Source organism: Anas acuta, chromosome 11 (assembly GCF_963932015.1).
Source record: "Anas acuta chromosome 11, bAnaAcu1.1, whole genome shotgun sequence".
Lineage (NCBI taxonomy): Eukaryota > Metazoa > Chordata > Aves > Anseriformes > Anatidae > Anas > Anas acuta.
In genome coordinates, this window is record NC_088989.1 from 6,708,169 (window position 1) to 6,736,017 (window position 27,849).

General features: G+C 42.2%; 1 protein-coding gene across 30 annotated transcripts in view; it reads left to right on the plus strand.

Moving 5' to 3' along the window:
• Positions 1-27,849, plus strand: part of MAGI1 (membrane associated guanylate kinase, WW and PDZ domain containing 1) — a 317,508-nt gene that overhangs the window by 125,315 nt on the left and 164,344 nt on the right. For all 30 annotated transcript variants that reach the window (XM_068694412.1, XM_068694411.1, XM_068694418.1 and 27 more), the window contains exon 2: positions 26,198-26,314. In XM_068694412.1, the coding sequence (XP_068550513.1) occupies positions 26,198-26,314 (117 nt within the window). The remainder of the gene's footprint in view (positions 1-26,197; positions 26,315-27,849) is intronic.

The window sequence follows — 27,849 nt, forward strand, 5'->3', positions numbered from 1 at the left end:
TTAAGGGTAGAATGAAATATTTCTGTTGATTAATATTTCACTTTGAAATGGATTAGGAAGAAATTGTGAATTATGTATTTTGATTCAATCCACTTCTGTTTAAAATATAATTTCAGTGGAGTCTGCAGTTAGCGCTATGAATTTTAATTTTGTCTTTTAATTCTTTTCTCAGAATCAAACTTAATTGTGTCCGTGCACGTGAATTGCAAGGCGCTGCATTGAATGTTTTTGTATTTGTTTAACCATCTTTGTATATTTGTATGTTAGTTTTAGCAAGGGGCCGCACTCCTCCCTGGCATAATGAGCGCAGGAATGCGCCTCGGTGGCAGTCAGGTGAAAGGAGCCAAGCTCCCGACCTTGGGGTTTGCAGCTCAAGTGTTTTGTCTGTGCAAGGCACTTGGTGATGGTGGAGCAGAGCTCTCAGGCAAGTGTACCTCTGTGTTATCTTCCCCCCTGCAGCAGCACTGGTGGGTAGGGGTGAAGGCAGGTGTGAGGGCTGGGTGTGCCTGTGCCGAGCATGCGGTGGTAGCGAGCAGATGTCACCACATGAGCCTGGAAATAACGTCGCTTCTGTTCTGCTGAAGCTGAAGGAGGTTAACCCTCTATGAGAAGTCTGAGGCAGAACTGACTATACCATCTCGATTCCTGGTATGTTTATCCAGTTCCCCTGGCTCAAAACTATTTTTGGATAAGGCAAAACAACAGAGTTGTTCATCCCGCTGGAAGCAAGGCAGCATCTCGCCTTTGGAGCGTTATCCCCAGTGATCAATGAAGACACTATAAAGCCTTTCTTGTTTGAAATGTGCTTAAATCAACTGCTAAAGTTCCTCGGCTTAAAAAGTTACTGCCAGAGACCCGGTGTTCAATCACTGTCAGTGGAATATGGATGGAAGTTGTAATGTGCAATTCAGTGACAGGTGTAATCACTGGTGGCTAGGTCTCTTCTCCTGGAGGCATTTAAATCTTGTATACCTCTTCATTTTACATTGGTATCACTTTCCTAGGGTGTGCAGGTGCAAAATCAGCCATTGTTTTGTCTATCTTGTTCAGAGTTTAAATGGTACTTTATTTAATGTATAATTGATTTAATAATATATGCGCTTTAATTTTAAGTGGGCAAAATTGCTATTTTTCCCTTGCACAACTCTCATTAGACATAATGTGAGTAGTTGGTAGCATAAGCAACTCACGGAAACACCTATTTTTCCCATCTGCAACGTTACGAGGCTAAACATGGAAATGGATGCGCTTCTGGCTGATTACAGCTCCTACAATTCACTGCTGAGCGCACACACTCCTTAAAGGAAAATTGTTGCTAGTCCAGGAGGTGTGCAGCAGATGAGAAACGAAGCAAGGTTGAGGTAAAAGCCTGGAACAAACAGCAGGGGACACGAAGATGGGCAGTTCTGTTGTGGGCAGAACCAGGCACTCATTGTGGGGACTTGTTGATTCATAAATCTTGACAAATGTGCTCGTGTTCCAGGAGAAGTAAGAGAAAGCTGCTGAAGTGAAAAGAGCTGGTACCTAACTGCTGAAGAACATTTTGAATGTTCAAGCTGAGGAAAAGTCTGACAGTTGGAATTGCTGCATTTTAAGTTTCTTTCTTTTTTTTTTTTTAAAAAAAAAAAAAGGAAAGAAAGAAAGAAAAAGCAACAATAAATTATTTATTTTAATACGGAAAATGAGAACCACTGAGATCTGAAAAGACTCCCTGAGGAGTATAAAATCCATCTGACTTTATTTAGTTTCTAATTTTCCAGCCCAGGACTTTCCAATGTGTTTCCAAAGCCCCCTTTTTAAGCGATCCAATTTTCGAACATGTTGAACATCCTGCAGCTCATACTGGCTTCACCGAGAGACACGGTTTTGAAAACCAAAATGTTTTGTTAGAGATAGGAGGGCGAGAACAGAGACTGCAGTGATCAGCTGAGGAAAGGCTGTGGTGTACCAGAAATCAGCTGCTTTGAGGGGGAAAAGGGGATGCAGCAATTGAGTTTGAATGAAGAACACTGAAATTTTGCTGTGCGGAACCAAAAAGCCCTTTGAAGGAGTGGGTGGCACGTGTGACAACCTCAAAGCTGAATCCCGTGAAGGGCTGGGAAAGGGGGACTGCAGCTTGAAATCCACGAGCTGCAGAAGATTCACTTTGTGAAGGCAGAAGTACTTTTCACTTCGTACTTTGGCCCATAATATCCTCCTTGCTGGCACTAATGATGTGGAGACATTTTTCTATCAAATGGTTTCTGACAGTTCAATTGCCAAAAATACTCGAGTGGCAGAATGCAACTGCAATTACTAACAGTGTGCTTGCCCCAGAGTCTGTAAATTCGCTCATGAAAGCCTAAAAAGCCCATTCACGTTGTCTAGAAATAGCAGCAATAACCATGGTAATAAGTTCTTCTCTTTGTTGCTGTGGTTCAATTCTTTTCATGGGTAGGCTGCAAAAAAGCCATTTGATTTTTCTGTAGCTGCCTCTATTGTACGGAGATGTTGCTGTTCTCCAGGAACAACAGTGCTGCTGAAAGCCCTGCAGTGTCCTGGCTTCCAGGTGCTGAAATTTCACTGAGGGGAAGTTTAGCTCCCGTTGAACCCAGTTCTGTGTTTGGGCTCAGGTCTGGGGAGACGAAGTGTCCTGAAGGAGGGTGCCAAGTTGGGAGGCACAGCCTTGAGAGCAGCGTGGCCAGGAGGACAGCAGGGCCCTCGTTTGGGATTTGGCTATGTCCAAGTGGTGCCACGAGCATCCCGACGCTCCTCTGTTTGTCCAACATGCAACAGGAACCTAAGGACTTCTGCATTTTTTGGAACCAGTAGCAATCCCTGTGTGGTATCTGTCTGCGTGTGTGTTGTCTGTTTGTTATCCCTTCCTTCTCTCCAGCTGCAGTGTGGTCCAGCTGGGTACTGCAGGATTTGGAAACGCTTCCCATCTGCACCACTGCCAAACATCCTGCAGATTGCTCCTGGCAGATTCCTGCAGGGAGCACTGCTAACAATAATAGGCTAAATTAAGGTGTGAGGTACGTCCAGAAGGAGTATCGTGGAGGTCTGTGATACAGAAAACCCATGAGTTATGCGAGGCACCTTGTTTGTGGACTACTGCTCACACATGCATGGGTTTGCAGCATTAGGGCTTTAAATCCCATACTTGAGTCCCAGGGACAGCCAGCTTTGATGCTCGTTGGAAAAAAGCAGCATGAATATGGACTTACTCTCCCTGTTATTAAAGATTATTTTATCCTATAAGATTGTTGTCATGGTACGATGCCTGAACAATTTACAAGTGTAGCTTCAGAATATAAATGCTTTTGCTTCTGTAAGCTCTGTGAGTCGGAAGCGTTGAAGTTTTCAGCAGCTACTTATCAGAGCACTTTGTGTGATGGGAGCTTTTGTTTATTTAGCTTGAATTTCTAGGGCACTCCAAGAGATAAACGCTGGAAAATGGCTATCATTGCGTGAACTTGGAATGTATTTAAAACACTTTTTGGTTTCCATTGTTGTGAAGTGCCTCAAACCTTTGTGTGTGTGTAGGGGGAACACAGCATATTTATCGTGCAATTAATATTTTATTAGAGGTTACCTCTCTGCTAGTAAGCGTGCCTGGGAATGTTTGGTCTGGAGTGACCCACATCCATAGCGTTGTCTCTCACCTACAAAATGTTCCCATAGGTCGGGGAATGGTGCCAGCTCTCAACCTCTGCCTGGGATTGCAGGGGAATATGTGGTTGGTACAGGCCAAAATTGTGCCAGGGACCTTGTAACAGCTTAATAGTAGAGAGAGCCACATCCAGGGCATGGGAACATCCTTGGGCACTGCTGGGCTGTAGGTTTGGGCACAGTCACAGGTACAGGTACAGCTGCTAAATGAACTTTTTGATGCTTTGGGGCCGTATATAGGCAGTGTTGCTTTGTTGCAGAGGGTGCCCCACAATGACGTTGCTGCTTTTGTGGGAAAATTTCATGTCACGCTTAGATGAATATTAGTGGGGTTTGGTTTGGTTTCTTTTATTTTTTTCGTAACTTCAAAACCTACCAGCAGCATACTCGGATGCAAGCATCCTCTGATATTAAGTGCTACTTCTTCACAACAGCAAAAATCATTACATCGACAAAGTCCCGCAGAGAAATTTCTGTAAGCTTTGAGTTTATTTAGTAAACAGATATTACCAGATCGCTATGCAACTGCAATGCTCTCAGTTAAACTGCTGATGCTCTGCCAGGACTGGTTTTATTTTCACCTTCACACACTTCACCATTTCTGCTCTACCAGTCCTCAGAGCCCAGCCTCAATTCTTTTCAGCTGAGAGCATCTGTGCAGGGAGACCAAGGACAGGGTTGGGGATTTTTAAGGGAAGATGTAGCATAGCTGTTAGGGATGTTTCTGCACTTCCTATGGAAATGACTTAACATTTCATGAATGCAGAGTAAATCAGTTCTCTCATGTTGCTTGGGTTTAATCACTTTGGATTCTTGGTTAGCATATTTCATAACCAAAGCCCGAATTCTTTATTCTGCGTTTCTCAATGATGCAACAATCATCTCGTTATGGAGGATGAAGAATTGTGTGTGTGGAATTTGGGCTGAGCTATAAGCTTTTAGGAGAGCAAGAAGCTATTAAGACAGTCTGAGACCGTACATAAGACGAGGTCCTATTTTGGGCTTTCTGACAGAGCCATGTTAATTTGTCCCAGTTCTACCAGATGACAGCTCTGCTCTTCCCATCCTGGGCTTCTCCAAAGCAGCTCAATATTATTTTTTTCAAGTGTATAAAGGAAGAGTTTTTTCTAAGTCTCCCTAGACAGGGTCTTCCAGACTTTGTTGTTACGGTTTAAGCTGATTTGAATTGATAATAGGTACCAAACAGCAAAAAGCGTTGGCTCAGAGCTTCACCCTTGGGTTTTGCTAAGTGGAAACACTTTGGACTAACTACGATATGACTCATGTTAATGACACAGACATGACTCTGCTCTTGGTTTCCCAATAATTTGATTTCTTTGCCTTTCTCCAGGCTGCAGAAGAGCCTCTTCCTCCTCAAGGCTGCGAGGGCTGGGGACTGCTGGGGCGCAGGGCTCTGGGCTTTCTGCAGGATTCCCAGTGTCTGGTAGTGTAGAGCTGCCCAGGCTGGCCCGGAGGCTGAAAATATGAAGGAGACAACTGTGAAGCAGCCTAGTGGCAGCACAGACTGAATACCGGGCTGTTTGTAGGATGGAGCTTGGCACGTTTGTGAATATGATGATCTTGGCTGCAATTGTAAATCCAGCTGCTCCGGTCCTCTGGTTCTACTCAGGTAGCTACCAGGTGGCAGCAGCACAGTAAGAGCACCAGTGACCCGATAGCCACAGGTGGTCATGTGAGGAAAATGTGTAAAAGAAGAAAATCATCGTATGCCCCATAAAATTCCAAGGCATTAGTGTGGCAGACGTATTACCCAGATCATCTACTTCTAAAAAGGTTTGAGATCTGTAAGTGTCACTGTTAAACAAATCACTGCCGATAAATTAAGCTTGGAAGATTATTCTGCTCGTTCACAGGCTGCGGTTCTTCTGTGAAATGAACCTCTAAACAAACTAATTATTAAATGCGGACTGAATATCCCTAATGGCTTCTTCAGGGTGAAAGCTTTAACTGGGGAAAGGGAAAAGTAACTTTCTATTACTGAGCAAGAATACCTCTGTGCTCCTAGAGTCATCTTTCTTTCATCCAATCTGCAATTCAAACTGCTGTATTCAAAAGGGGGAATTTCGGGAGGTTCATATATTTGAGTTCTCTATACCGAGCGGCTTTTGCAGTATTTAAGTTGGTTTCACAACAAATTTCCGTGTATAAAAACAAAATCTAAAATATTTTTAGATAATGAGTCTAATGAAGAAGCACCGTCAAAAAGATATCAAAGAGATCAAATGTTCTTAGAAGTGCCCTGAAAAGAATATTAAATAGTGTATCAGTGCATGTGTAGTGGTGGCCTAGATTCACTTCCTTGGTATTTTTGCTGCTGTAAATGGATGCCATTGCAGTAAAACTTTAATAGTCTCAGCTTAACCTGCTTACCCAGAAAAGAAGACATATGTTTAACCTTTTGTTTTGGAATAGCAGCGGTTCTCCTCCTGCAGCTGCTGGAGAATTAGAATGACAACCAAAGCATTCCCAGGCGTGTTTCAGGAGGACAAAGCCCCTTGTCTACAATGAAATGAATGAAATGTGGGAAACTGTGTGTGCAATCCAGAAGATGATAGTTTGCATTACAGGGGGAAAAAAAAAGTGTAAGTTTTATCAAAGGTTGCTTCAAGTTATGAATAAATTAACAAATCCTTGAGGCAGTAGGCTATGAATCAGTCTCTTCAAAGAGTCTGCATCTGTCTTGGCCTGTTGGTATTTTGAGAAGGGGCTGAATTTGTTCTAGCAAAGGAGAGGGAGCTGGTGGCTTTGTTTAAAGATGTAATGTGTTCCTGCTAGTTCATGTTAAGGTAATGTAGAGTTACACAGGTTAACAGCAGTGTAGCAAAGCTGGTCTATTAAACATGACTTCTTGGTAGCTCATGTGAGTTTTTGGGTAGCCAAAGCAGGTAGCTGAACCTCTTAAGACTTCTCGTCTGTAAGTAAGAAGGGGCAGAAATACTGACTTTGTGACAGTAATGAACATCTCTGTGTTTTCTGCATGGCGCTGTCTGGAGAGTGATTCCTTCCCAGTCACTGTAGAGGGGGAAAATTGCACTTGTAATGCCTGTTACAGGAGTGGTTTTGTACATTTCAGTTAAAAAGACGAATTTTCTAGTTTTTGCCTTTGCCATTGGTTTATTTTACTTGGTTAGCTGTCTAGTTTTGTTAATAAGAGAAGACATAATCCGGACCTTAATTCATTCCCTTCCCTTTCTAGACGTAGTCTGCCAGTGCCTCTCTGCAATTTTCCCAGTTAGCTGCAGGCTGAACCCAGTAACAATGTGGTCTGCTTGGATTCCTGTCCCGGGCTGACAGCTCTGTTTTACCCCCAAGACCCGGGGTTTGTATGGCTTTCAATCACGAGAAACGCTACCCTAACAGTTACTTTCAAGTTCATGCCGTAGCACCGATTCCCTGCTGCTCTGCGCTGTGTGGTTTCGTAGCTGCCCTTTGTGCTCAATTTCTTCCAAATGAGCTTCACTTGTTGACAGATTTTGAGATTTTCATGGTTGCCCCGTGCGTTTCAATGCACGGCCCTATTCCTTGGTCTTGAAATAATTTATAGCATAATGAATCATTATAGTGCTGTGCGATAAAAACCACAACGAGGGGATGGGATCTAAATGGAAGAGCGTGTTCACAAAACATCGTAGGACAGATCTGTGCCCTGGGTGGCTCCTAACTGAGTCCTCCCTATGCCTGCTGCAGCCGTGCTGCTCTCCGAAGTGTCTCTTCCAGGGCAAGAGTGGAAAGAGTGCTTGGGTACAGGTGATTGAGATGCCTCGAGTAGGCTGTTTTATGCTCTCCTGTCTGCAGGCACTCCTTCTGTCTTCCAAATCAAAATTTTTCATGTGTAGAATGAGGAGTACTTCCCCACATCATTAATGGGTGTGTGTACATTGCATTTAGCATCGTGTAACAGGTGATAACCACAGTGCGTGTTAAGGTACAGGCACAAAAGGGAGCTGAACGTACTGGTGTTAGGTTTTCTTTGTCAATGAATTAACAAATGTGATTTCTGTGTTACAAATTTACTGCATTTTCACTCTGTTCTCAGAGCTTGACTGGGTTATTTGGGAGAGGACGTGGTCTTCTCAGCCCTCTTAACCACCTTCTGCAGCCTTTGTGCTGAACACATTCTCCTCTTGTACTTCAGCCGGTTTCTGTGGTCTGCTGGGTTGTGTTGCTACAGCAGGCTTTATTTTACTTTTTCTTCATTATTTTATTAGGTGGTTCTGCTTTGAATTGCCTTTAATTTCAGTGGTGCTGCTCAACACAAAAGCTGTAATCCTAGAATCGTGCTCTCTTCATAGCAGGACTGATGGGAAATAATTTTGTTCTGCTCTTTACATACAGTAATAACAGTAACTCTCGACAGTTACTGCTCTTTGTGGTTATTGTAGGTGCTGTACAGCAAAGCAACCAGGCTATCAGGTCTGGTACTGGTCTGTAATGGAGCAATTAAATTATTTCTGCTCGTCACATGAGGATGCACAGCAGTGGGCGTGTTGGCTTTCTTAATATCTTTAGCTTCTAAAATGTCTGGTAATGGTTGGAGAAGTTAGAACAAATACAAATCTGTCCCCAAAATGAGCTTTTAACCTCAAGCAGAAGAAAAAGATGGGACACAGTGCAACAGTGTGAAGGAGGTGTGTGCGTATATTTGTCTTGTGGGTGGTGCTTTGGGCATCGTTTCAGGCTCAGGGTGCTTGGTACTGCATGGGTGATGCTGGTGGAGGGCTGGTCCTTCACCGAACTTCTCATCAGAGCAACCAGGAGGGTAGGAAAAGGGAAGGATGGCACGAGAAATTGAAAAGCGGGAAAACTTTATTTTTAAAAAAAAAAAAGGATTATTTTCCATTTAAAGACTGTCTGCCTTCACCCTCTGTACTTGTATCTCTCTCACCTTCTGTTGTTTACTTCTGTGGTCACTGGGTACCTAAATAGACAAGATTTATTTATTTTCATTTTTCCCTGAGTAAAGGAGCATTTTATTACACGTTGGCAAGAGGAGCATGACATTTGAAGCTCACCAGTTTATGGAGACTTTGTTCTCCTTACAGACCCTTCTGGGACCACTGTCACTCACTGGGTAGTCTGGAGCTTTCTAAACTGCAGCAAGCAAAAGGGCAAACGGATCCACTGAAGCACCTCCACGTAGTTAAGACATTTAGCCATTAGCATTTCTTGCGTTACCCTCTGTCTAAACTGTGGGTACTGAACAAAAAGAGCCTTGTCTTTGTAAAACCCTGCCTGTTCAGTCTTGTATTTCTGAACTATTTTCTCAATGAAATTATGGAAGTGATGACAAGCTGTGCTGTTCTCATCTTTTCTCTCTCCAGCTCCCTCACAAGCTTATGACATGCACCATATTGGCAGTATGACTGCAGAGATGGTTCCTCTGATAGCTAATTGAGGATCCATTGTGGGGTCAGGAATTTGCCAAATGTCAAGCCCGCTGCTTTGGTTAGGTGAAGGACTTGGAAGAGGAAGGCTTTGGGTGCAATTTTCCTTTTCAGGGTACAGAACATTCAGAGTGGCATTTAATGGGAGCTGATGGGATGGTGGTGAGTTCATTTATTCAGGACAGTTTCGGTCATTTCTAATGATCTTCCAGGATGGAAAAATGAAGGTAGAGTTGGCAAGCTTTGTAGTGTTTTAAGCTGTAAAATGCAAAGGCAGACAAAATCCATTGTGAGGAATTACGAGGAAAATGCTGTTGAAGACACCATCCGGAGAAGGAGTTTCCTTGCTCTGGCAACCACAGCAGGCTGCTGCCTTCGATGCAGGCAGCTTGCAGTGCTGCTGTGATTCTCCTCTGGGTTATGCAGACATAATTCCTTTCTCCTTAATAAGTTCCTGGAATAGTTGGGAGAACTGAACTGAAACCCATCGGGTGTCTTTTTTAGCTTCTCTTTGAGCACCAGTAGTTCTCTTGCCCATTTTGTGTTCTTTATTGAATGTAACAAAACATGATGGGACTTAAACGAGTTATGTTTTGTGTCTGTTTGCATGTGTGCATGCAGCAGTCCCAGCTTAGTTCTTTGCGGTCAGCTAAGTCAACCTTCTCCCGATATGAGCAATTCTTTCTGTTGTGTGAGATGTATCGCCTGCAGTGCTCGGGCAGAAGGAAAAGGTGAATTCTGAGTGAAACAGGCTGTTGAAGAACTGCAGAAGCACTCAAAGCTTTCTATTGCTTATGTGCTGTTGGGCACGGAGAGAACACCTAACCCATTTGTCTCCTGTTCATAGGAAAATCAAAGCAATTTGTTGTGTTGCTTATGGGAACCAAAATGTTGCAGGGAAAGAAAGAAGTGTGTATATATATCAAAAGAAAGTCAGCTAGATGGATTAATAGAGCTATACCATTTGTTTGCCTTACATTAATTTGCCTGTGTAATAAAGCTGGGGAGAGTAATGGCCTGCACTTTGCGTGTTGCTTTGGTGCTCTGCTTCATGTACTTCTGTAAGAAGTGTTCAAGCACAGAATTATTTGTGGCTGCTGGACAGTAAAGCTGCTTAAATCCTTTCAAAATTAAACCTGGCGGTCAAAATACCACTGTCTTAACCAGATCAGTGACTTTCAAAACTATAGACACAAGTGCTTCCTTTTGCTTTGGCACAGGCTTATTTATGTTTGGTGTATCATAACTGTAGTAACATAAAAATAACTGTTTTTTCTTTTTTTATTGGGGAAGCAATGTGGCTTTCCTTAGAAACAGATTTAAACATATTTCATAGCTGAGCAATGACACTTGGCAGCAGTTTGATGCGCAATACTCATTTTTGTCCGGAGGACTTACTTCTACCCTGGATCTTCCACCGAAGTATGTGTATAAGCAGCCCTTTTGTGTGCCATATTTCTCTATTAAATTCTCCTGCAAAATTGTTTTGCTACTTTGCCTGGAAAGATAAAGGCATTCTCCGGCAGGAAATCTTAATTCAAATTATTAAATGCGTATTTCTCACTTCCTTTTCAGCAACGTCTGGTTCGTTTCTCTTCACTATTAATGAGTTCCTTAGATCTGCCTTTTGATGGAAAATCACAGTGTAAAAGAGACGTGTTTATAGAAGAACACTGCAGTAATTGTAGCCCTTGGGTCCTGAACTTGGTTCTTCCTTTCTCATTTTGACCCATGTCAGTAGGTCACTGTTGTATTTGCATTTTGACAAGTTTTGAGTCTATTTTCACTTAGTGTAAATGAATTATCGTAGCCAGGAATAGTTTGCATAAATAGCTTATCATTTCATTAAGCTCTGATTTATAGCTATCATGCCGGAGTGATTGTGCTCTTCAGTCCTTCTGTTCGGTAGGCACTAATCTGCTCGGCAGTGTGATTTCAGCATTTATCAGATATGTTTTGCCTCCACTTTACCTCTGTCAGCTTACTGCATTCTCAATTTTATTTTGTTTGCCTGTGAATTCCATTCCTTTTCTTCTCTCTCTCTCTTCTTTTCCTCTTTTCCTTTGTCTGCATAGATGAATGTTTTTGAGTGGCCTTAATCTTTGATTATAGCAGGTGGCATTGCACAGATACAAATATTTTTATCTGTAGGTGCTCAAACATGCGTGTCCTATGTTGTCCAATAAACATAAGATCTTCACATTTCTCCCTGTATGTAAAAGATTTGGAAATGTAGTGAAAAGGTTTTTGCATAGGAGTTTTTGGACAGGTGCTGGTGATCTGGAGCTTTAAGCTTCCTTGGGGTGGGCAGAAGGACAGCGTGGGGTTTTCCAGTAGTGATGCTGGCCATGGAAGGAAAGGCTTAGGGCTGGGCTGCCAAGGGTGACACGGGTCAATCAGTCAGACGGGGCAGTGCCCCATGTGCTGTCTTCCAGGCAGTGATGGTTCCTGCCCCAGGTGGGTTATCCGAGCCGTGGGAAGTGCACAGTGCTGTCTGCATTTTGTCTTGTCCTTCAGCGAGCCCAGCTCGCAGCAGGTACACCTTGACGATGGCTGTTTTCCTATTCTGCATACTGCTTAGGTGGGCATAAAGTTAATCCACTTGATTGAATTTGGAGCTGCTACAGCAGAATTAGGCATTTGAGGGATTTTGCATAGTAGTGAAAACAAACAAACAAAAAGAACCCCAAACAGGAAAACCTAAAAAACAGTTGTTTAGATGCAAGCAAGCTTGGCTTCAGAGTAGTCATGACCTGAAGCAGAACAAAGGGGAAAAGATCTTTTTTGTTATTTCTGTATTTGCGATTACCTCTGGAGCCCACAAGAGCCAAGTCAAACCTGAAACATTTGCTTCATCTTCTCTGTGCAGGATGCCATAGAGGCACGCGTTGTAAAGCAGCTCTCTCTCCTCTTGCATTAAAACTAAAAGGATTATCTTGATAAGCCATGCAAACTCTCTTTCTCTAAAATGCAGATTTTTTTTCTCTGTCAGCATAGCCTGGTTGTCATATTAGCACAAAACTAGAAATTAACCTCATGCTAATTGATATTTCTCTCTTTGAGATCGATTTTTGATTATTTTCAGTTCTTATCTCTCTGTCTATGGAGCTGAAAAAGCCCCCAAAACCAAAACCAAACCAGTTCCTTCCTCTTCTCAAAAAAAAAAAAAAAAAGTTAAAAACATTGCCTTCTTCAGACGTGGAAAGGTCAGCATTGATACAGCAGTGAAGCAGCAGCAGAATTAACCGACGCAGCATTATCTGTAAGCACTGGCTTTTTCAATCCCTATTGATACTTTCCAAATAACTCTGAGCAGGTCAGGCCTTGCATTATGTTTGTTTTAATTAAAAATCAGCTCGCTTTGATCTTCCCGAGGACAACCTGCCAATATTCCTGTGCACTGCTCGCCATTCAAGCCTTCTCTTTTCCCCACCTGCTCCTGGGGACTTGCTCCTTTTTCTCCCAGATGCTGAGTTCAGACACAACTCACCAGTCAGATGCAGGACGTTCAGCACGTGAGCTAGAGAAAGCTCCAAGTCCTTTCTCTTTAAATTGCAGATAGAGCACATAAATATTCATTTCGCTCTGTGCCATCGTCTCATGTTTCAAACCTCCAGATGATAATTAAGACAATGGAAGATAAAATTTTGTACTGTACAAAATTGCATTCGAGTCTTAACAAATACGAGATTATTCTGTCCAGTAAACAAAACATAATCATGGCACCCTTACCGAAAGACAGCCTGAAATAGAAACGCTATTCTTTATAGGTCATGTAAAATATCATCTCTTTCATTATCTGTACTGTTTGGATGAAAAAGACTGATTAATTTAAAAGAACCTTGTCTTATTTGCTAACAAGGTTATTTTCTCATTGATTGCTAGGAAGTCTGGTTCCTCTGAAAGGGGTTGCAAATTATGGGTAAATCAATTGTCAGCCTGTGTGGATGCAGCTGCCATTTATGTGCTGTCAGCGTAGGCTTGGGCGTACGTGGATGGTGTTTATAGAGCAACTTGGGATGTACCTTGTACCTTCAGCAATGTACCTTGTACCTCCAGCCTTGTCTGAAAGAAGCTTCTGTGTCTGTGCAGATGTGGAAAGCAGCAACAGGGGAGCATCGATTCACAACAGGGCCAGTTGCCTCTTTTTGAAATCTCCAAAACTATCAAACAGGCTGTGTGACAAAGAGTACAAGGAGCTCCAAAAAGTCCATCTTTGTAGGACTTCTAGAGCTTCACTGCACACTCGGAAAAGCAAGAGAAGTGTAAAATGAACTGGAGGCTAAGCTGATCAGAGCTTTCCATTTCAGAACCAGTGCACGAGACCTCCAAATGCATTTGATTAAGTGGGAGTGGAAGCTACGTGTTAGCAAACTGACTGAGGAAGTAGAAGGAGAGCTCTCCAAAATAATAAGTTAAGGAGGAGGAATTAGTATTTAGACACTTAATGCTGATTTTTATTGCTCTCTGTTGTACCTCTTGTCTGTAGCTGGGTCATCAGCACTCTCACAGTATCTGTGTTTTTAATGACAATGGCAGTAAAGCTGCTGCTTGAGTGTCCAGATTTCCCAGCAGAATTGCAAATTGGTTAGACCCACGTGAGTCTGGAGAGCTGACCATTACCTGGCAAAAATGGGGATAAAGATTGTTCGACTCTGCTTGCATCCTGCAAAATGGGAGAAATACTACAAAGCCATAGCCAGCAGCAGAGCCCTGTTAAACCCTTCAGCTTTGCTTTTCCTTTTTATCTTTCACAAAAGCCATTCTTTGTGGATATATGAGAGAGAGACCACCACTAGATACAGTAATCTAATGGGAATGAAACCAGTGTTTCTTTCCATTTTGAGTTGTGGGAAACTGTTATTCTGACAACTGATGGGCTTGCACTTCCCAGTTAATTGTTTGCAGAATGAGATGCCTGCAGCTAAGTGGACGTGCTCACAAAAGGAAGTCCAAAGTCCTCATTTGGGCCTAGCTGAGGAGCCAAGTATCTGATAGTTCCTTTTCAACCAAACCAGAACCTACGAAACTTCATTCTGGAGGTATCATTTTTAAGCCACCGCATTTGGATTAGCATGCTGGTGGTTATTCCTGCAGGATGAGTTTCCTGAGGGTTGTGAGTAGGACAGGGATAGGAGGCACGTGGACAGAAGAGCTTGACTTGTCCAAGTTCGGAAACTTATGAACCCATATTCCTAAACCAGGATCAGGATAGCCTGGCACACTGAGACACAGTCTGAAAAGGCACCATCAGAGCTAAGCCTAATTTCTGCAGAAGTGTCATGTTCCTACAGAACGTCTTCACTTTGACAAATGCCATTTGATGATCAAAAGCATCACATGGAAAATGTCTAGCCTGCCATACACTCAAGTCAAGTTTTTCTCTCTTTATTCAATATTCAATTTTTCACCAAAAGAGACCATGTCCTTTTGATTCTGTTGCAGAACTGCTCTGCTTTGCATCTAAAGGAGCCATTTGTGCACTGTTCCTTTGCAATTAAAATTCTTATCCCCAACAATGTGTTTTCCATTAAAAATTCCTGCCCTCCACTAATAAATCTAAAACTTGTAGCTGTTGTCTCTGGAAATATATATTTTGCTATATTCCACATATAAACATTTTTTTTCCTGTTTGAGAAAATGTGGTTTTTACCATCTGTAATATTCATATTTGGTTCTTGAGGGGAAAAGTTAGGGTGACAGAAACATGATACAGGCACTCCTATAAACACATTAAGAAAATAAGACCTTGCAACCAAGGCAAAAAAAGACTTTTTTTTTCTACAGAGCATAGTAAGTTTTTTTGTGTACATTTTCTTTTTTAATTGCCAAGCTTACTTTATATGAGGTATTACATTTATGTTGGAGACTAGGGCTATGCAAGTTAATTTGTTTTTTGGTTCTGAATGCAAGCAGTTCAGTATTTTAACCAGTGTCATTGAACAGCCTTGAACGGGGCAGTTGGAGCAAAGGAGGATTGTCCTAGGTGGAAGGGAGTCCCAAGAATCAGAGCTTTTTTTTTGGTTTTGTTTTATCTGATTGTATGTGGAAGAGTTAACAGCAATGTTGCCCTCATTTACTTTATTTCATCTGAAAATTTGAGTTTTAGCAAGAAGACACGGTAGTACTGTATTAAAACTCGTAGCAAACTGGCCTGCCATGGTTCCTGCTTGCTTCAGCCAGGTCGTTTATTCTGTCCAGGCTTTGAAATTTTAAAACTTTTGAAACTTTAAAATTTTATTTCCATTTTCTCCACAAAAGGGAGATCCATAATGCTGTGTACTGAATTGCTTTTATAACAGAATCAGCACATTAACGCTTTCCTTTTACCAGTGAGATTTCCTGAACTTGTGTAGGTTCTTGGTCAATGGAGCAACTGAAGCCTTCGCTCGCTGCATCGTTTTGCTGCGAACTCCTTTCAGTTGCTGCTGGATCTCGTATTCTTCCAAATCTTTTACCTACCCTGCTCAGCATTTGTCTTTCTAAATCAGATTTCCAAGCTATAGGTCAGTACACTATAGAACTAGTTCAAATCAATTCCTCTTTAAACTTGAATGTATTTTTTCAGGAAAAAAAACTATTCAGTCTTAATGTAATGTTTTCCAGGGATGGGGAATATCCTCCAACCGTCAGAAAACTGTTCCAATAGTAGCCTAAAAATAAAACAAAGATATTTGCAGTTAGAATAATTAAACAGAGTCAGTCCTGTTTCTTAGATCTTGTTTTATCTCTGTCTGTGATATGAAATTAAAAAAAGCTGCAGTCTCTTTCCCTGCGAGCCAGGTTGGCTTTTTAACCGGTGTGACCTTCTTACTTGATTTTTGTGGCTTCTTGTGCCTCTTGTAAAGTGTGTTTCAACAACTCCCAACTGTTAATACATGTTTTTCTGTTTAAATGTGCTTTTCCCCAGCAGATTTAGCTCTTAATTATACTCAGCTTTGAGAGCTTAACTTTCTAAATCACAGAGCGTTGTTGCCTTTGTGCTTCTTTCATGTACTGTATGTTAGTGGTTTGGTGCCTCTTCTGTACCTCCACAAATGTGTAATTATATAGTAAAAGGAAGGAAAAAAAGGCAGTTTCACCTAAGGTTAGGGTTAGTTTTCACTCTCTGAAAATAACAGAGTAGGAACAGGACCTCTGCTTGCTGCTGCGAGACGACAGCGAGTCTCCTTTCTGATTTGGTTTCTTGGCTGATCTGGTATCTGAGAAATTGCTAGAGCGGGTTGGAAAAGCAACTTGGGGCCCTTGGTGTAAAATAAATAAATAAGTATATATATTAGAGAAAGAAATTCATAGATTTCTTTTTCTTTGCTTAGAAATTGGTGCATCTGAGACATCATCCAGCCACGGCAGGGAACAGGCTGTCAATTGGCACATGGTTTGGACGGAGCTTCAGCAGACACATTGTGGTTTTCAGGTTGTTTCTTCCAAGAAGGCCAACGTTTTCTGTCTGATGCCTGTGAGGGGAATAAATAAATATATAAGAAGCATCAGAATTCTCGCGTTCTGTCGACGTGTGCATTTATTGTCTGTCTGTCACTGACTCTTAGCATTGGATTTCATGTGCTCAGTACCTCTGGAAATCAGGCCGGTAGTATTGACGTGTGCCTGGGAGCTGGTGAGGGCAGAGCAGAAACCCGTGAAGCTGTGATTAGAATTCATTGGCAACTGGCAGGGCAACGGGAGTGTGTCCCTCCAGCAGCCAAGCAGAAAAGTAAGGATGAGAATGGCCTTAGCTTGACTGCTGAAGGAGTTTGAAATCAGTTTGTTGTTGTTTTTAAAAAAGCCCCAAAACCCACTTCCCATGCTGAAGTTACAGTAAAGAGCAAGTGTAAGAAAAAATAATAAAAGTAAATAAATCCCAGATACTTGTATTTATGTCACTTTTCCCCCCGTTTTCTGAAAGAATCCAGTGCTGTATGTAGGGAATGGGTTGCAGATTTTGCAAATATTTTCCTAGTGCCATTCTAGAAAATGAGTTTGGCATATTGTTATGTGGGTCTTGTTCTGCTAAAGCATTGTAATACCGTCTGTTTCTCAAGCTGATTTGGCTTTTACAGCTCAAATATTATATCCTACGTTTAGAACATATGGTGACTTCTTTCAGAAGACACGCAGAGATACGCATCTAATTTCCAGAAACGGGTCGTTGCCTTTGGTTGAAAGACTGCAAGTGCTTTTCATCTAGATTTCCCTGTGCCTGTTGCTCTATCTAGATTTCCTTCTGCACCCCTGCCCATTGTCTGCTGCCTCCCGTTCTGTCCCTGCCTCCCAGGAAAGGAAAGGCTGCTTGGAGGGGGAGCAAAGCAAAAGGAACAACGCTCCCTTATCCAGGCTGCTTCCTGCAGCCCCGTTTTATGGAGTAGGTGTCGGTGACAAATGCTGGTAGGTGGCTCCCATGCAGGCTGTGTTTTCCTGATGGGGTTGTAGCAGATCACTGGGGTGCTCACACAGCCTGGGAAATGCTCAGCAGAGATGGGCCATGAGCCTCTTGGACAGACTCTTTCTGACTTTTCCTCTCCTTGCCACGTGTTTGGTGTGGATTCTTCAAAGTGAAAAACGGAGGAAAAAAGGAAAAAAATCTGAACCAAGAGCAGTTTTTTTCAGCGGTTCCTGAAAACACCGTGAGGCAGGAAAATTGGATTGCTGAGAGTCAATAGAGTAGTAGTGGTTAACCTCCAGCTTGTAATTAGTTGGGGTAATCATTAACCATGATGTAGGCGAGCAGCACTGTGGCTGGCTGCGCGTCTGCCAGCTCCTGTGTGGATGCAGCGAAGTCGTGCTTCTGAATGAGGCCCTGGGCCTGACCAGTTCAGGTGCATTCAGAGGCAGTTTCTCATTATTTTGGCTTTACATGTGTTATCCCAATCTTAGATTTTTCGTCCTTCTGATTTTCTTGGGTAGGTACAGTTGGCACTTTCCCTGGAGAAATGTCATTTTTCAGTGTCCTGGTGCTACAAGTTCCATGTGAGCATGAAAGATATTGAATGCTTTAAGAAGAGAGGAGCAGAAAATGCCCTTAAATTCTTCCTCTTGTCTTTATTTTAAGATAGGACCCCTCTGCATGGAAACCTGCCACTCTCTGTAGCAAAGTTGGGGCAAAGATCAGCAGAATTATTTTCTTCCTCAGCTTCAGCAGCCCCTGGCAGTTTGTGTCACCAACCAGCCCTGGGGACAACTTGACCTGCACAGCCCCAGAAGGGACCCAGGGCTGTAGCTGTAGTTAAATTTTGGGAAGCTTGTGATGAAAACCGTGAGGACACAGGAAGCTTGACAAGGCCGAAGGGGAGACAGGCAGGGCCTTCTGCTGCATTTGTTGGTATCCAGCCAGGGGCAACAGAAATGTGTTTGTCACAAGGCTTCCGAACGTTCAGGCCTGGTGTACAAATGAGAATACTTCTGCTTTTCAGCCTCCGAGCTTGAGCTCTGTGTTATTTTTTTGGCACGACTCAGCTGAAAGGCTATTTGTTTGAATTCACACTAGAAATATGAATCACTATTAAGGCACAGAAAATAATGTGGAGTGCCCTGCGAATACAGTAGATTAGGTTAGGTGCTTGTAGAACAGTTTCACCAGGGATTTATGATCTGTTAAGTGCATTTCTTTAGCAGCAAATGCTGAATTACCACTTTAGTGCTGGTTCATTCACCCATGCAGATGGGGAGCGATACCAAAAGGTGCGGTGCCAAGCAGGCCCTCGCCTGCTCCCGATTCTGAGCACGCCCTGAAAGTTTGGAGTGAATGCATCTCCTTCAGATTCACAGCTTACACCTAAAATAATATTTTAAGAATTTCTGTTAGCAATAAAGTAACAAGTGTTATTCATTCTCCAGACAGGAGTTAACTGGCTGCACTGAAGTGCTCTCTGCTGATTCAGCAGCTGGGCTGCTGCTGGAGACTGAGCCGTGCTCCATCAAAGCTGGGTTTTATTGCCGTGGAGGTTGTTCATCCTGGAACTTTCTGCAGTTCTTTCCAGCACAGCCCTCCAGCTTATCATAATTTCCTTCCACTGGAAGGATTTGCATCGGACGCGGCTTTGTTGTTCTGAGTGGGTTTGAAGCAGAAAAATTGGGAAGTGTTTTATGTTTTACCTCAGGAAGGTAGGTAGGGGATGAGCAGTTGTTTTGCTTTGGTTGTGGTATGGATTTGTTACAATAACAGAGGTTGAGCTGAGCAGTTCATCTGAGTCTGGCTGTAGCAGGCTGATACAAACTGAAGTAAGATTGGGGCTGTATTTAACATGTCCCACAGAGATCCCGTTTGTACCCCAGGCCAGGAGAGTTTGTCAGTAGGGACCCCACGTTGGTAGGGAAGCAACTGTTGACCATGACAGATGAGGCTATTGAAGCATTTGTTGGACACCCAACATCTGGGCTGCATGGGACCAGTTTGTACGCAGCAGTAAAAGTTCATTAGTGTTTTTTTGTTTGTTTTTAATAGGAGAAAAAGGAAAACAGAACTGGAATCAAATCAGGTGTCTACTGAGCCGTGTTAACTGTTAAGCTGAACTCCCATGGCAATGTTCAAATATCTTTAGCACGCTGAGCCATAAAAGGTTTTTAAGTTTACTTGTGTTAGGAAAATGTAATAGCAATTAATTTACCAACATGCTGTGGGTTTACAAGGTGCCTTCATTTCATGGGTGGCTGGCAGATAGAACATGCTTAGATTATATTGTATTTAAGAAGCCCTGTGAATACTCGAGGCTTTTGAACTGGATGTTTTCGCTTTGTGATCTTGTTTGAACTCTGGCCAGCAGTGATGAATGAATCCTTTGTGTCTTAGTATATATCCTTGTGTCTTTGACCTCACGGGAGACACGGAATAACAAAAGTAGGTACCGGACTTTATTTACTTATTTACCTAGTAGTTAAAACAAGAAAGCAAACAAAACGGTGGTGATTTATTTGGCCTCTTCTCCCCAGCGCCCCCTTGACAAATGGCTGTTGGAAGAGTGTTTAACTGTGACCTTAAAGCCACAGGCGTAATGAAACTGTGATCTGGCAGATGTGACATACTCGTCTTACATAAATCACTCTCTTTTGTCACTGCTGGCATATGGCCAATGAATCTTCTAATTATTGAATGGCTTTTATAGCCCCATTATTTATAATCACTTTTGGACAGCAGCTGGAAGACAAGGCTGGGACAGAATGAAATGATATAGCACAAAATATTATCATTTGGGTAACAACTGCTGGGATTAGGAAGATTTGATGGTGGTGTGGTTACCAGTGCAGTCTTGTTAAACGATAAAAATCCACTCAGCCTTCATTTCGTCTCCTAAGACAGGCTGCAGTCTGGTGGACTTTACTGTGAAAATTATTATATTAATTGGTCCAGCAATGAAATATGAATCTCTCCAGATAGTAACAAACTGAATGTGTGGGTATCAGGGCTGCCTTTACAGGAGGACTTGAAGAAAATCCGTTGCAGGCATTAGTAAGACATGATGGTGAATGCAGGGTTGATGCCAGCACTGCTCTTGTGTAAAGTGTTGTATGGAAGAGTTTTAAGTGGTTTCTGCTTCCCAGGAGCCCTGTCTGCTCCCTGTATTCAGTAATAATTTAATAATGCATTTAGAAGTTGTCTTTAGTTACTTCATTAATATTTTAGCATTTATCAAAACAAAACCAAACAAAAACCCCACCCGTAACCCAAACCCAAACGCTGACAACGACCTAGGTGGTGTCGTTTGTTTTTAAGAGGGTGATGGGTTTAAGACTAGCTTAGGTTAATACACTTTATAATGTAAGGGGAGCCTGTTTGGCTGTCAGTATAGATGAGTTTGTGTTGAGTCTGGTGTGCTGGCAGAGCAGCAACCTTGGAGGTAGGAGCATGGTTTGAGCCACCCAGCCCAGGAGGTCACTCAAGTGAGTTTGCAGATCCCCTCACTGCTTTGCAAAACGTGAGCTGCAGATTCTCTGCTCACACCTCTAAAATAACAAAGATCAAAATAACTTAATTATTTTATTATTATTTTTTAATTATCTGCAGTTCTGCATTTGGTTTGCAGCGTTCTGTTCCTGTGCAGTAAAGATAACTTACTAATGGCTGCTAAATATCTTCAGATAGAGATCTTCAGATAAAATACAGTATGTTATAATCGGGGGTTTATACTGCAAATCCAACATGTGCAATCTTTGTGTCTTTAAAAAATTGAATCCTTCCCTCAATGTACACATCAGGCGGCAAGAGAGAGTCTTAATCCAGATGACTCTATTGCACTCTTATCCCTTTAGCGGGGCCTTTAACCTTTGATTGCTTCATGGTCCTGTTGTTTTGAAATGGTCTTTGTCTGCCCACAGAGAATCGCTCGCTAAAGATGCCTCTGAGTGGAGATCCCTACAAGAAAAGGGGCTTCTGCTGCAATTCAGGAATGGAAAATGCATTTTTCCAGTTCAGATGCAATCAGCCACTGTGAATGTGGCAATCGGTAGCCTTTCCACAGAAGGGTAAAGCTGAAATATTTACTGCTGTAAACCTTCTTAGGGGAGTGCAATATAGGTCAGAGACCACCGTGTCCCGGGCCTGACCCTGATCCATCGTGGCACACGCATCCATAGGCGCTGCCAGACTACGGCTATTTATCAGGATTAGCTCTGACCATCTCAACGCACAAATGGGATAAAAACAGCTGCAGTAATTAATATAAACATAAACTAAGAAACGCCAGTTTCCAAATGCATAAAACATGAGTTCAAAATATATCCTCGGCACATACATATTGCGCAGCGCTGGCATAGGCTGCCTACCAGCTGGCAGGAAGGTGCTGTCAGCCTGGCGATGTTCACTCACAGCTTTTCGCTGGGAAAAATAGCAGATTTTGCTTGGTCACTTATGCAGTCTGCTTTCCTTATTGGAAGGCTGTATTCTGATAAAGCAAGAAGCTTTCAGCCCCCTGGGTCTGCGTGCTGCTCGCTGGTGGTGGTGCTCCGGAGGAGATGGATGAGCTCCTGCAGCACAGACAGCGCTGGGTGATGGTGTGTGCAGCTTGCTCCCTGCAGAAACCAGGAATTGCAGTAACAAAAGTCAGAGCAGAACTCAAAGCGTAGCTCCCCCAGTGACTTCAGTACTGGGTAACTGCTGGAGGACAAGTGTGTGACAGATCATTGAGGGTTTGAAGGAAGTGTATTTAGAAGTGGTCGATATTTTTCATTAATCACAAAAAGATTTAGGTTATATATATATCTCTCTTCACACAATTGAGCAGCACCTTTTTATTGTTTCTCAGAAAACTCCATGTCAGCAGTATCAGCTTTTTCCATGGGAGATGTTTTGTTTCCCCCTTGGGGTTAGTTTTTGTTACTGAGATATTAGTATGGTGTAATGGTTTGGGAGGATGATTGATGTGCTCGGAAATGGACTATTATAATTAAGAATAATTGAGAAAAACGGCCATACAGTAACTTGCCTTTGTTTCACTCAAAGGGAAAGAAGGGTTCAGGTAACAGCGGAAAGTTGGTTCACTCTTATAAAGAAAGGCACTGCTTTTGTTGTTCCAGGGGTTAAAAATGTTTCAGCAACAAAAATCAATCTTGCAACATGTTGTAATTCTTAAATTTCAAAGTATGATTTTTGCTGAAGTTGGTAGGGAAGCATCTTTATTTTTTTTACATGTCTGATGTATCTTTTTTTTAAAAAATGTCCGTTTTTCTGAAACTGCCTGATTTTGATTACAGAAAAGACACGTTAATTTTTCTGTGGGCAAATAAATGCATTTCCAGCATGAATTTCCGGTGGCATTTCCAACAGCAGGAAGGTTGGATCTGTGTCCTCTGGATTGCATCTTTTTGTTGCTCTGCTGTTATCGCTGTAGGATCTCCTTACATGTGCTTATCAGAGAAGAAAAGGAAGGTTCTCCAAAGAGCAAATGTAAGATCCAATCTCCTTGAAAACAGAGGAGTGTTTGAAAGTGTATTATCCTTTCAGTTAGCACAGCTCATCTCTAAGGAAACTGAAGCCAGGTGTATTCTTAGCACAACTTATGCGTGGAATCAGATTTTACAAAGGGAGGATGTTTGCATGGAGGCAGATGGTGCTGGGCACCTGCCTTCCCACCCAGCCTGGTGCTGCTTGGCGCAGGGGCAGGAGCCATCGGTGGGTGAGACATGGTAGAGGGAGCAGTGGTGGGGATTGCCCTTCAGGAATGAGTTTTCCTCCTGCATTTTGCACATGGGAGGTTGCAGAGATGTCATGGGCATCTTTCTCTGTTTCTCAGCAATTGCAGGTTTTTATATTTTTGGCTCTAAAAATAAATGAATCAGACTTCTCAAATTTGAGTTCAGCGCTAGAATCTGCTCAAGAATGGCAATATCAGGCACGAGCCCTTGTGCCCTTTCACAGCTGAGCAGATTTTTGTAAAAGATAGTCAGGGTGGACCGCAACACTTCATATGGTAAAGAATCCAACATGTTCCAGGGTGGGTCCTTTTGACAGCTTTCTGTGTGGGGTTAATTTCTGTTAGCTCGTTTTCCATGCTCTGGAGTGGGTTGTATGGGGTGAGCTTGGTTTTATCCACAGCTGGGGGCTCAGCAGCTGCTGAGCCAAGATAGTCAGGGCTGCGGGAAGCCTTTTTCCCATCTGGAATTTTCTGGAATTTAGCAACAAAAACGTGACCTTCTTTTTTCCTTTTTATCTTTTTTTCCCTTTTCCCTTTTTTCCCTTTTTCTCCTCCCCATTTCAACTGAATGTAACAGAAATGGGCATTGCTGTGAGCTCCCTGAGGGGATGAGTGTGCAAGCATTGCCATAGCCCCCCTGTTTTTGCAATGCCATTTGGCTGGCACAGCAGTGACTCAGCTGGGAGATCCCAGCTCCTGCATCACCACGGAGCCAAACTTTCTAGAGGGGGCTGTAACAGACTGAGAAGCTCGATGGAATAGGCACAGAGGGAAGATAAAGGCAGATATCATCAGTAAATTGCATGCTTTTTGTAGTCAAACAAGCCTATCTCAGCAGAGCTTTTTCACCTCTAGACATTATTGTGACATAAATCATTGAATCATGAATCACACAGTATTTCAGGAGAGAGCCTAAATTATAACGTGCAGCTCAGTGCTTAATTCCTTCCCTTGCAGCGTGTCCAAGGTGCTTGTCATGTTTGTTTGTTTTTAGCTGTGAGTAACTACCTTGTCTTACTATCGTGTGCGGAGAAAAATATGAACTGTTCAATGGAAAGATAAAGTGGTTTATTATTTCGGAGGGTGCTCCTTTTCATGCCGTACCTCTCTCTGGAGTCAAAAGACTTGGTATCACATCAAACACCTGGAGTTTGGAAGGTCAGGTCTGAAATTTGAAAACTTTAACCCACGATCCTATGTGGGAAACCATCTTTTTTTAATATAATAACCAGAGACTGCTTTTGGAGTGAGGGTTGTTGCTTGGGGTAAGCCAGGAGGTATGATGAGCCAGCTTTATTGGCCTTTATTTCAGTTTTGTTGTTTCAGCCATTTCTGTAAGGAGCATCTTGGTCTTAAAATTTTTGCTTCTTGTTAGGAAAGGGGCTGCTGCTTAAACCTGCCTTCCTGTCTTCCTTCCTTCCTGCCGTCCTTCAATTAAAAAAAAAAATCTGTCTGGAGAATGTACATACAAAAAATACAAATCACCTGTGATTTTTTTTAATTTTTTTTTTAGAGTTTAACTCAGTTTTTCAGATTAATTTTCTGTTGTTCTTTGTATGCTTGTTCTTAATCTGATGTTACTGTTCAGAAGTTGCAGATCCTCATTACTCAGGCTGCTCCTGCCCCTTTCATTCAGTGGCCTGCACTATTTTCCTCATTTGCCTCGCAGCCCCGCTGTCCAGCCGCACTACGTTGCAGTATTATCATTCTTGATTTGTTTTGCAGTGGCTCCTAGAGGCTCCAGCCAGGAATCTGCAACTGTAATGTTAAATGCAGTGTCAACAAATATTGAGATGGCCTCTGCATTACATGTTCACAACCCAATAAAGAAAATGATCGTGCAAATTGTAAAAGACCCTATTAACAGCTCTAGGGGTTCACCCCGAGGTTCACGTTGCCCAGTGTTCTAGCTCAGTCTGTGGCCTTAAACAAATGCCTAGCAAAGGAAAGGATACTGCAAAATATTTGATAGTCCCCTACTCCTCTCCCAGTAGTCTCCCAGCCACCAGCAATTCATTTTCAGCTCAAGAAATTTCCTACATTTTTTGCTACCCTCCTGCAGTGTCTCCATCTTCTGTGTCCTTTCCCACTCTCCCCTTGAACCCCTCTCTACAAGCTTCTTGCACCCACGGTGCAGATCTGCCGCAGCCTGTGTGAACTACTTTTCCACTCCTTATTCTAAGAACAAAAGGGTTTCTATCCCCATTCTCAGTAGGTTTATGTGGGATTGCTTTTGCTTTTCAGTCAAATTAATGTCAGCATTATTTCAGATTTGGAAATATTTCATTTCTGGGAAAAGACTTCATTAAGTTGCTCCAGTTCATATGTTCTGCTACAAGAAAAGATTTGGTGCTGAATGTTCATTTACAACAAAGTCTTGCTTTTTTTGGTTGTTGTTGTTTTTAGCTCATCTGTCTTTATTCTCACATATTTATGGAAGTGTTCAAAGCTGAATGGGGAAACAAATTCAAGTGAGAAGTGTTGGATATTATTCTGTTTGTTTTTTTTTAAAGAACTTTGGGTGCTCTTAACTCCTTCAGTCATTTCCCAACCCCTGCTGTGTGCAGGGGTAGGTAGCAGTGCAAAGTACAGCTCATCTTTGATTTTGTGCCATGTTTGGCTGTGTTAGTACCTCTGATGGGAGCAGTCTTCCCTTTCCATCTCCCTGCCCAGCTCACTCTCCAGTGGGTTGCAAAAACAATCCTCTACCTTTATTATCTTTCATCTCTTCCACGTCATCTGTCTTTCTCCATTTGCTCAGACAAATAAGTGATAAAAGGGAATCATGATCTGTTTAGCACCACAGGAAGAAAGATGCGTTACGAGGCAAGAGAGACCTCTTGTTTACAGCGAGTTATTTTTGGTAATTAGCCATTTGTAGAGGAAGATGAGCCTCCGCTCGTAAAGTCAGCATGCCATAATTTAGGGGACTCTGAATGGAAGCCTAACATTTGCCTGAATTGGAAATGTTAATTGTGTGCATTTAGAAATAAATAAATGGCTGTGTTTTCTTTGCAGGAAGCAGACTGAACAAAGACCTGAGACATTATCTCAACCAGAGGTTTCAGAAGGGATCGCCGGATCACGATCTACAGCAGACTATTAGAGATAACCTTTATCGCCATGCTGTGCCTTGTAAGTAACAAAACACTGACCTGGTGGATTACGTGGACTGGAATTTTAATTGGTTTATTTATTTATTCATTTATTTGTGGATTTATGTATTGGAGGCAGCCTTTGTGTGGTGGTGTGCACAGCTCAGTTTTCAGATAGAACAAACTTCCATGTGTGACAGCAGAAAGGGTTGAGATAGGGTTGGCAGGGAAACCAGTTCATCCTTGTAGTTGGCTTCTGTGATGACCTTTTTGGAACAGTTGATGGTCTGTTACAAGGCTCTGATGCTGCTCTACTGTGAAGAAAAAAAAAAAGATTTTAAAAGAGAGTTCTTGCCTTAGAAAGTGCTCATTAATATCATTATGGTGCATGTTCCTCTATTGTTTTGAAACCTATGAACAAAAAGTGGCTTTTATATTTATTTTGTTAGCAAAACTTTTATTTCTGATGCTTATTTAATGTGTGAAATGGAACAGCATTTTGTGGCTGGGTCACACTGAAAGAGGGCACTGCCACTGTTGGAAGGTCACATCTGCAGTTCGCGTAGGCGGTAAGCAGCAAAAGTGAAGCTAAGAAGGAAATGCTCTTTTTCACCCAGAAACCAACCAGCAGGAGAACCGAGAAGTTTAGAGAGTGCTAAACTTTAAAAGTTCAGAATCTTTACCCCAAATCAGCCTGTGCTTAGCTTTTGGGGAAGATGAACAGAAAGCAGAAAAAGATCCTATTTCGTTGCACCATTCTCCAACCTCTAGGAGAGGATATTGAAAACAAAAGGTTTTTCTGCTTGGACCTTGATGAGCTCTGAAGATAATGGCAAGCCTTTTAGATCAGGCTTGGCTAAGAGGTAGTAAACTCTTAGTTATAGCATGCTGAATTGAGCAGCAAAACATATTTAAGCTTTCTATCTCTCATGAATCAGAGGCTGTTTATACTGGAGGACTTGTATAAATATTGAATAATGATGTTGCCACTCAAAAATGAGTATTTACCAACAAATACCACATAATGGTAGGTAGAGTAATAGCTGTTTTCAATCTGAGTGTTGCACATGGGAGAACTGTGTAGGGCCACAGCTAGAATTGTGTGGTAGCGCTGATAGATGTTGATTCCTCAAATGGCAGATGTTGTATATCGCTGTTGAGTTTGTTCTCGTTTTATCAGTGGAAAGCATGGACCAAATTACCTCTTAAGTGCTGTGCGTGGACGTAAAGAATAAATACGGATTGTTATTTTCTATTGAATACTTCCATTTTCCATTTTGTTAACATGAAATATGATTAGTTTTCAGTCGTCTAACTTGCCTGGCTGCAGGTTTTTAAGGTATAATGGGGAAAGTGCCTTCTAGGAAAACGTTATGCAGTGTTGGGCTCGGTAGATGCAATGTCTTAATGCTAACGTCCTTCTGCCTATGTGTTACATCCCAATTTCTAATTTCTGAAGCAGCAAATAAAGCAAATGAGTGAAGTACTGTGGAAGCATTTTGTGTGTTACCAAGGTTACATTTTGAAATGCTTTCCATTGATTCTATTCTCTGATTTATTGAACTTGATGGTGAG